At 37.4% G+C, this 10,491-nt stretch overlaps 1 protein-coding gene across 1 annotated transcript; it reads right to left on the bottom strand.

The window, feature by feature from the left end:
* Positions 1-203: 203 nt before the first annotated feature.
* Positions 204-8,397, bottom strand: LOC133096608 (liprin-alpha-2-like). The gene is given in 5 exon segments (XM_061198238.1): positions 204-344; positions 1,441-1,491; positions 5,719-6,634; positions 6,636-8,085; positions 8,088-8,397. Coding segments are annotated over 5 exon segments (2,661 nt in total). The 5' UTR covers positions 8,191-8,397.
* Positions 8,398-10,491: the final 2,094 nt, after the last annotated feature.

Genomic DNA, 10,491 nt, shown 5'->3' on the forward strand with positions numbered 1-10,491 from the left:
TTTTTCACCCTCTTAGGGTAGACAAGTCCTTCTGCCTTGCTCTTTGGATTCAAGATGACGCCACAAATAGAGGTTTTCACTGTGTAGATGAGTGAAGTGCAAATTGCATTTTACCCATCAGCCCTCCTGCCAAGTGCTTCCTGACCAAGACTCAGCTCCAGGCAGATAGAAAAGTGAATTAGGTACTTCAAGGACTTGACCGTTCACTGGGGGAAGTAGGCACGCCTGCTTAAGGCATTTGCCAAATCCTGGTTGGAATTTGGTTCCTTTGAAACTAGTAAGGCACAAAGTTCTAGAAACTGAGAGACAAAGCGCAAAGGGCTTTTCCACTGCCTTTTTATTCTCTGTTCAAAATAACATTGACGAACTTTTTAGGAATCCCCATTTGGATTTAGCTCTCGCTGGAAGGTTTTCTTTCTTTGAAATATATGAGCAGCTCTGGACTTGGAGGTTGGGAACAGGAGGAAGGGAGGGGCACCGTAATAATCCCTAGGGTGGAAATGCAGGGCCATGAGAACAGTCCACCATAATATCTCATTCAGCTAGGTTCAGTGGAAGTTATGCCGCTGTACACTGACAGACAACATAATTCTCAGAAGTAACTCTCCCAGGAATTTTACCAGCATTACATGCCCATTTGTTGCATCATGCAAGCATTTTCCTCTGAGAAAGATGCCAAATATTTTTGTGTGTGACTTTCCAAATAGAGGATAGCCACAATTGCTAAACCCACAATTGTTTTTCATGAGAGGGAAAAAAGAGGCCCTAATTGTTTAGTGAATGTTAGGAGGTATGTTTATGCCCTTTATAGGGCCATAAAGCAGTTGCCTAAAATAATGCCCCAGATAGCTCCTTTGTTCAAAGGGCATTGCACCCCATCCTCTCCTTGCATGTTACAAATCAGTAGCTAGATGTTTAATATTTAGGAGACACAGCCAACAGCCAAAACCATGGACAGCATACCTCAGAAAAAAGTTAAACTTTAGTGATTTTTGTTTTTAGTGTGTGTGCAATCCCAGTTGAGTGGGTTTATCCTAAAGCTTCCTGTTGATACCAGCAAAATGTAGGCAAAGTTTTAAAAGAAAGAATCCAAGTGAAAATACTTGGAGCACGTAAATTCAATACCATGGATAGTTTTTAGATGTCTTTCATGTGAATCTAGGGATTCACAGTGAACAGAAAACATGAGATACAAAGGTTTAAGTATGTGGAGCCATAAACAAAACCATTTTTATTTTTCAAAACTAAGGATTAATGCTATATATACAGAGGTAGTTAAAATATCTAACTATTCAAATATTTTTTATGATAAACCTCGGCAAAATAACTCAGAAAAATCAGAGTTTAAAGTGACTAGAATTTCTATTAGTTTAGTACAAGGTGTTACTAAGCCATTGTTAGTTGAAGTGTCTGGAAATGTGCATTTTAGAAATTCAATGTTATTTTTTTGTTTGTTTTTAGGAAAAACATCTTTTAATGTAGTAAAAACATCTTTTAGGAAAAACATCTTTTAATGTAGTAAAAAATGTGCACTGGTGTCTTACAATATGATCATGGTAGGAAGGTTTATGCCTGGAGATTGTGAGTTGCCATAAATCTGTCCTGCTTTCCCACAGACAGCTGTGTCCCTCTGCCTTCTGGTTATGCTGCATATGTCCTTGAAGCTTTATTTTTCTGCAGGTATAAAGTAAGATTTTCTTCCTTGTCCTCATATATCCTACTTATAAAATAAACTCCTTCATAATTAATTGGCTGCCTGGGTCAAGTATGAACTATGTGTCCAAAGGATGGAGGAGTTATTTCTCCTACTTCCTATTAGCCAAACAAAACATATTTGCAGATTTTGATATCCATGATGAAGCTACAAGCAGGGCTGTGATGGTGTGTGTGTGTTTGTGTGTGTGTGTCTAGGTATGTATCCCATTTTGAATTTTTAGAATCAGCTAAGTGTACTAGAATGATCACAAGACAAATACCGTTGCTTTACATTGTTTTCATATGACGGTCACCAAAAAGCATCATGTATGGCTAGAGTATTGGGAAAGTCAGGGTTTGTTATGTACCTTATCAGTTACCCAAGCTTCACTCACTTGCATGGAGTGTTTGTCATTAGGTAGGAAATGTTGACGTTTTATCCTAGACTTGAAAGGTGAAGGAAATCCATGGTTATAAGGGGATGTGCATGAAGAAGTAAATCCCTAAGAAGTTGTGAAGAAAGCTGTTCAATTTCTTGTTGAGAGTGTGTCTACATTGGGGAGAAATGGGCAGACATTCTGATTTTCAATTTTTTCCCTCAGACATAACCCTCGTCACAGCCCTCTCCCTAAGTGTACTAGTCAAATTCATTTTGTTTTGAAAAATTACGGGTGTATATAAAGCCACTCTATCTTTAAAATAACTTTTCTTGACAAGTTCAGAAATGTAAGACATATGACGGAACAGAAATTTTCTTCAATTATATAGTTTTATTTTCCACAGTGCTGCAGCTGAAGTTTGCCCTGTTGTCAGTTCATACATGAGTCCTGTTGACACTTCTTTTCTCTTAAGTGCCAGGGGTTTGGCTTTGAAGCTTTTCCTAACTCAGTCTTTAGGGACCACTCTAATTACATTATTAAACAAGACGAAAATAATTCAGATAACAAAACCTTCTTTAGAGATACCCATCCAACGAATTAAGTATAAAAAACTTATTCAGTAGAGTATATTGCAAAAAAAAAAGGTTAAATGAGACTTAAAAATGGCAAATTATCTTAATATCCTTTATTAGGACTTGTAAGAACTAATGCAAACGTGATGAGAAATAGCTGTCAGGTTTGTAAAAGCAATTTTTGACTCACTGTTATTCTCTCTCTTTCTGGATTTTCTTTAGAGAAATATTTGAACTTTCATGCTATAATATGAATTTATTCAAGCCTAAAATGTTATTTTGTTACATTAAACATTTATATTTATCGAACATAAAACACTGACCAGAGTATTTTAACATTTCAAATGGTTCATATCATTTAAATGTTTTATGTCACAAATTCACACATAAATCATACACTAATATTGTGTGTGTCAGTGTGTGAGAGAGAGAATTTTAAAAACAACTAAAACATGCTTTCTAAACTAGAGGAAGAAAAAAATTGATGAGGGAAAAAAAATCATCCAGCATACAAGGAGGCAAGGGAAAAAGAGAAACACAGAAGTGGAAAAAATACTGCAAAATAAGAAAATACAAATGAATACAAATATATCAGTCATCACAATCTATATAATTTGACTAGGGTTCCAGTTAAAAGCCGAGATCTTTAGATTATTTTTAAATTAACTATATATTATTTACCAGTATACATTAAAAAATTCATAATAAGGACACTGAAAGGTAGTGAGTGAAGAGATGGGAAAATGTGCACTAGGCAAATACTAAGCAAAGCAAAGTTGATAGAGCTAAAGTGATACCAAATAAAACAGGCTTTAAGACAAAAACAATGTTCAAAATAAAGAGGGTCACAGGTATATACAATTCCCAATTCACCAAGAAGAGAATATATATAATTCTGAAGTTATATATACCTAAAACGTAGCTTTAAATATAGACAGTAAAATCAGGAAAAATTACAAGGATAGAAAAATCCACCAGCACAGTTAGATTATATCACACCAATTTCAGTAATTGATTTTAAAAGTAGGCCAAAAAAAAAAAAAATCACTTAGGATGAGGAGGATTTGAACACAATTAAAAAGCTTGATCTAATGTGCATATATAGAATTCTGAGCTCACTATTAGAGAGAATACATTTTCAAGTACACATGGAACATTTTTTTTGAAATGCATTATGAACTGGACATAAAGCAACTCCTTAATTTCAAAAATCTATATCATACATATCCTAATCTCTGAACTCAAGGAAATTAAGGTAGATATAATTACCAAAAGGGGAATTTTTAAAATTCATGCATTTGAAATTTAAACACATGCTTTAATTACCCATGGGTAAAAGAAACCACATAAAAATTTAAAACACTTAGAACCAAATGTGAATGAAAAACTATATATAAAAATTTCCAAGATGCAACTAGAGCATCTTCATACTACAAGAATACTTTATAGCTTATTTTTTAGAAGTCTGAAAGTGGAAAGGATGCTATATATAGGCTGCAGAAAACAAGCAGAAGTTATTCTGAAGCAGATGTAATGGTTCAAAATCTAAAATGATAGAACATACTAAAACTGACTCATGAAGAATTAGTTAATCCATATAGTCTATGACTATATCAGTCAGGGTTCATTCAGGGAAACAGAAAAAACTAATATAGGAACTGTGTAAAGAGGTTTTAGGACAACTGAGACAACAGGGATAGTAACAGCAGGCAGTATCTCTTCTAGAGCTGTGGGAAAAAAGGAAAAGGTTACTATTTTTGGAATCTAACAGCTTGGAAAAGAGAATCCTCAGAGCTGGGACCCAAATCTCTGATTAGAGGGTGCTGCCCAGCAGGTGCTGATGTTCAGGAGTTCAGAGGAAGCCCCCCGTCCCTGCAGATCTTCGAGTCAAACCACTGCGGAAGGAAGCACTGGCCATCTGGTGCTGGTGTCTCTAAGGAGAGACAGTGATGCTGGTTATGGGACTATAGAAAAAACTGGAACAAAAATGTCACTGCCAAAGTAAAGAAACATTGCTGGGGTGCCATTAACAGGAAGCAAACACAGAAGGGACAGGTTCCTTCTCCTTCCTCCAGCCTCCTAGTCTCCCTTTAGCAGCTATTGGAAGAAACTAACAGGCAACCCAAAGGAAAGGGAAAATGTGGTTTGAAGAGTGTCAATTCCAGTATTGCAAAGCAAAATAGAGAACAGTTTTTTTTTTTTAAGTTTTATTGGAGTATAGTTGATTTACAAGGTTGTGTTAGTTTCAGGTATATATCATAGTGATTCAGTTATTCATATACATATATTCATTCTTTTTCAGATTCTTTTCCCATATAGGTTATTACAGAACATTGAGTAGAGTTCCCTGTGCTATGCAGTAGGTCCTTGTTGGTTCTCTATTTTATATATAATAGTGTGTGTATGTTAATCCCAAGCTCCTAATTTATCCATCCTCCCCTCCCTATCCCCTTTGGTAACCATAAGTTTGCTTTCGAGTTCTGTGAGTCTGTTTCTGTTTTGTAAATAAGTTCACTTGTATCATTTTTTAGATTCCACATATAGCGATATCATATGATACTTACCTTTCTCTGTCTGATTTACTTAGTATGATAATCTCTAGTTTCATCCATGTTGCTGCAAATGGAATTATTTCATTTTTTTTTTTTTTTGAAGGAAGGTAATCCACTTGGTATTTATAAAACATTAAATACTGAGGTACTTTCATAATTATGAAAACTGCTTAAGAAGTAGTGAGTTTAGCATTACAACTACAAAAAGTACTAATGCCTATAGCTCATCTCCTGAGATGTTAGATTAAATTAAAAAGAAAAATTCTGAAAAAGAGTAAACTCTTGGTCTTGTTGCTTGGGAGAAAAATCTAAACTTTAGAGGCTAGCTCAAAAGTCTATCTTGGTTGCAGGCTTCAAGTCTGGTAGGAATCACGGCTCCTCAGTTGAAAACCTAGTAAGAGTAGCAGCAAGGTTAATGAAGAGCAAGCTAAATCTCCTCAGAATAATTCACGCTGCCACAAATTTGCTCTGTGGACTTGGAGATGCTATTCACCCAGCACTGGGAGAGGGAAGGAGCACAGATGGACTCACGGTTTTGGATGTCAGAGGAGCTGAAGGACTGGTTAGGGAAACCATCTCCTGGATTGCTAATTGGCGCTTTAAGCGATGCAGAGGATTGCTGATTCCAATTTCTCTCTGGATCTCAGTGTCTGATAAAGCAGACGTAATGGCACCGCTCTTCATATTGGCTCCGCAGGCTGCCACGTACCAAGCAGGCATTCCCAACCAGAGCTCTAACCACGCGACTACAGTGGGCCCATCCCACTGGGCCAAAGGTAATCCCTTTCTCCAAGCTTCTTCTAGAAATTCATGCTTTTGCTTCAGTCTTCTATCCTCAGTTTGAATTCCAAGTTTGCCTAACCCCAGGGACTCCTGAGCTGCAGCTTCAGTCTCCATAAAGCCTCGGAGCTGCCCAAGTCGAGGTTTTTCTTTTTTACCAAACAAACGTCCTATTGAAGACTTGATTCCTTTCTTCTTGGGGGCTTTGTGAAGAAAGTCTTGGCTGCTTTTGGCACTGCCAAGCCCAAGGCTTTCAGGCTTGAGGGAGGCAGTTAAACTACTTCGGGCATCATTGCGGTAGGAAGAAGGGAGTGTGTGAGTCATCCTGTTGGCTCTAGGGGGAGGGGGAGGAGAAGTTTCACATTTAATGGTTGATTTATCCTCCCGACCATCTTCTTCTACCACTGCAATCTTTCTCTGATGTTTCCTTAGATCACTTGGCAGTGTCATGACTCCCATCCGATCCATTTCCCTGGCAGGACTTCGAGGGGTGAGCTTTGGTGTTGAGTGTCCCCTGGGGGGAGATGAACTGTTCAGTGAAGAAGCTGTAACCGAGGCAGTGATGAAGGTACCTGGAAGGACCCTCGCTAAATTCAGGCCTTCCAGACTCACACTAGCCACTCTATTCTCAATTTCTTCAGCATGTAACTCTCTATTGTTTTTCCTCCTGAATTAGTCTGATTTCTTTGTTGATAGCACCCAGTTGTCCCTGAAGCATCATGGCTAGAGTCTGGGCATCAGAATGACCACTTGGAGAGTGAAGATCCATTGAGCTAAAAATCGTTTCTCTTTCATCATCATCAATGTCAGACATTTCTATGTCACTTTCAAAAGGGTGGCTGCTTAGCACTCCAATTTGTTGTGTTCTAGTCCATTCATGATCCCCAAGAGATTTCACCTTTGGCTCATCTCTCTGCATACCCATGTGACCTCTCCTTGGTCTTCTTATTACTTTAGTTGTTCTGTAATCAGACTGGCTGTCCACTGGGGATCCAACAGAGTACCGCAGCTCAGCTGAGGTGTCTAGATGAGTTCTTGATATTGTGGGTTCAATTAAAGAGTCAGTTCTCATTTTCATCTGGTCAAGTTCAGATCTCAGCTTTTCAATTTCTTCTGCTAATCTTTCCTTATCATGTAAAGATTCTTCCAGATTCTTTCTGAAAGTTTCTGATTCTTGGATTAAAACATTCCTCTCTTCTAGAGCAGCCATTCGTTCCTTTAAGGGTAGCTGTAAGCGTTTGTTGGATTCAGTCAGAAGTCTATCCACAGTATTGGATAATCTTTTGTTGTACTCCTCGTTCATTTTCTCTCTTTGCCTAGCTCTTTGAAGTTCTTGATTTTTCTCTTCAATTTGACCTTCTAGATGCCTCATACGTTCTTCAATGTTTCCATGTCTTTCTTCAGCCTTTGTCATGGCTGCAATTCTCTGAGCCAGTTCAGCCTCTACTTCAGGTAAGCTCTCAGCTTTTCCCATAGTTTGCTGTAACTTTTGCTCAGCCAGCTCAAGACGCTCTTGTAACTGTCTGTTCTTCTCTTCCATCTGCCATAGGATGGCCTCTTTATTTGCTAACTCATTTTCTCATTTGTCATTCATGTCAGGTATGGAGGTAGATTCTCTCTGAGCACTGAGGTAACGCTTCTCAAGGGTCGTGATTCTTTCTTCCATATCTTCCTTCTGTGCCATGGCCTCCCTAATGTCCCTTTGATACTTAGTGATCATTTCTTCTGTTTTAATGAGATCCTTTCTTGCTGTCTCTGCTTCCTGTTCCACCTCTCCCACTCGAGAAGAAAGGGCTGCTAAATGTTCTTTCACTGGGCCCATTTCGTAGTTTTGTTTTTCAAGCAATTCTTGTAGTTCAACTATTGGACTTGTTTCATCAGTTGAGTCTATAGAGCCATTGGACAAACGCTTTTCATGGACTTCTTGGCCAGGTTCCATCCCTTCAAGATGTTCTGACTCTGTGGATCCCTCACTTGATGGCATTTTTCTTTGTATATGAACATTTTGTTCATGCAAGGCAACAATCGCCTGATTAACAGCAGCTAGTTCTTCTTCCAGTGCAGAGACTCTTTCTAAAGAAACCCTCAGTCGCTCCCTTACCTTTCATCCAAGGCCTTGAGGTGCTCAAATAAAGATTGCAGCACCCTGAGAACCTCAACTTCGCTGCACACTCCAGAGGGGGACGGGGCTTGTCGCTTCACCACCGTCATTCTTAGTGACCTTTCATATCGTGACACAAGGCACTCCAAATGCTTCAGTAACAGTCTTGTATTGTTTCTTTCAGCTCTAAGTTCAGAAATTTCTTCTTCCTTTTCTAGAAGTTGTTCCCTGCAGGCATTTAATTCTTTTGTCAGTGCAGCAAATTCCGGTGGATCAACCCCTTTAGAACCAGTCAGCCCTCCTGTTAGGGATTCAATATCCTGCTGGTGTTGGAGGGTCTCCTGCAGAGGTGGGGGGTGGCTGTGGCTCACTGTGGGGACAAGGACACTGACAGCAGAAGTTCTGGGAAGTACTCCTTGGCGTGAGCCTTCCCGGAGTCTGCCATTAGCCCCACCAAAGAGCTTCTAGGCTCTGGTCTATTCCATTCTTTTTTATGGCTGAGAAATATTCCATTGTATATATGTACCACATCTTCTTTATCCATTCATCTGTTGATGGATATTTAGGTTGCTTCCATGTCTTGGCTATTATGCAAATAATAGCTATTTGCTATTATTGCAAATAATGTTGCAATGAACACTCTGTATCTTTTTGAATTATGGTTTTCTCCAGATATATGCCTGGAATGGGATTGCTGGATCATATGCTAGTTCTATTTTTAGCTTTTTAAGGAACCTCCATACTGTTTTCCATAGTGGTTGTACCAATTTACATTCCCACCAACAGTGTAAGAGGGTTCCGTTTTCTCCACACCCTCTCCAGCATTTATTGTTTGTAGATTTTTTGATCATGGCCATTCTGACTGGTGTGAGGTGATACCTCATTGTAGTTCTGATTTGCATTTCTCTAATATTATAATTAGCGATGTTGAGCATCTTTTCATGTGCGAGAACTGTTACTTTTGAGCACAGAGAAGATAGTTCCATAGTCCTGGGTACTTGTGGTAGAGAAGAAGAAATTGTGAAAATAAATGAGCTAAATATACAACTTTAAGAAGTTAGAAAAACAGAATAACTCTAAAGAAATTAGACAGGTCTAATTAATAAAGATAAAAATAAGTGAAATAGAAAATAAAGATTCAATAGACAGAATGAGCAAAGCCAAAATATAGTTCTTCAAAAAGAATAAGAAAATGGACAAAACAAAACTGAAAAAGAAAAAGGCATAGGTAAATAATTTGGGAAAAGGAAAAGGAAGATATACAAATACTGCAGAAATCAAGCAGAGGGTATTATGAACAACTGTATGCCAAAAACTTTTGAAATATGTGAAATGGTCAAATTATTAAAACAGTCTCAATAAGTAGAAACTCTAGTCTATGGCTATTGAAGAAATTAGACTTGTAGTCAGTTTTCCCCCACAAATCAAACACCAGGCTCAGATGGTTTTATAGGACAATTCTACTTCTTTCAAGGAAAAGAAGAATTTTTCACAAACTCTTTAGGGACTATAAAAAAAAAACAGAGTGGACTATTTCTTCTAAGAGTTATAACTTAATACCAAAACCACAATTAGTAAAAGAAAAGATATAGGCCAGTTCAAAGAACAAATTTGTCAGCGTCTATAAAAAGACAAGATGTATTCAGTAGTGAAATGCTAAAAGTGTTATCCTTAAGGAACAGTATAAACATAATCACTATCATCATGGGTATTCAACATTGTACTGGAGGTCTTAAAACAATGTGACAAGGAGAAAATGGTAGAAAAGTAATGGAAGGGGAAAAATGTCATCTATAGATGATATGATCATCTACATAGACAACACAAAGGGGGATATACAAATTACTGAAATTATTATGGAAACCTGTCAAGGTGGCAATACATAAGATTAATACACAAAAAACAACTGCATTTCTATATACCAGCAACAAACAGAAAATTCAGGTTTTTTTGAAGTTACTATTTACACAGCAACTGAAAATAGATGGTACTTAGGAATACATATATCAAACAATAAACAAGCCGTCTATAGGGAAAATAATAAAACTGAATCAAAAGACATTTTAAAAGTTCTAAATAAAGAGAGATACATGTTATGTTCATCTATTGAAGAGTTAATATTTTAAAGATATAAGTGCTTCCTCAAGTTATTCATATTTACTGGAATTATAGATTTTTTAAAAAGATTTAAAAATTTAGATGGAAGAGTAAAGAGCCAAGACAGTCCTAAAGAATCAAGTAGAGAGAATTTTCCTGCCAGAAAAATTCATAATAATTAAAACTGTAACTGGTGCAGAGATAGAGCAATGGAATAGAATGGAAACATAAGAAAATGGTCTCTGCACATAGAAAACTTGACATAAGGCACAACTAAATTCAGGATTAGTGGGAAAGGGCAGATTATTCAATAA

The sequence above is a fragment of the Eubalaena glacialis genome, chromosome 8 (assembly GCF_028564815.1).
Source record: "Eubalaena glacialis isolate mEubGla1 chromosome 8, mEubGla1.1.hap2.+ XY, whole genome shotgun sequence".
Taxonomy (NCBI): domain Eukaryota; kingdom Metazoa; phylum Chordata; class Mammalia; order Artiodactyla; family Balaenidae; genus Eubalaena; species Eubalaena glacialis.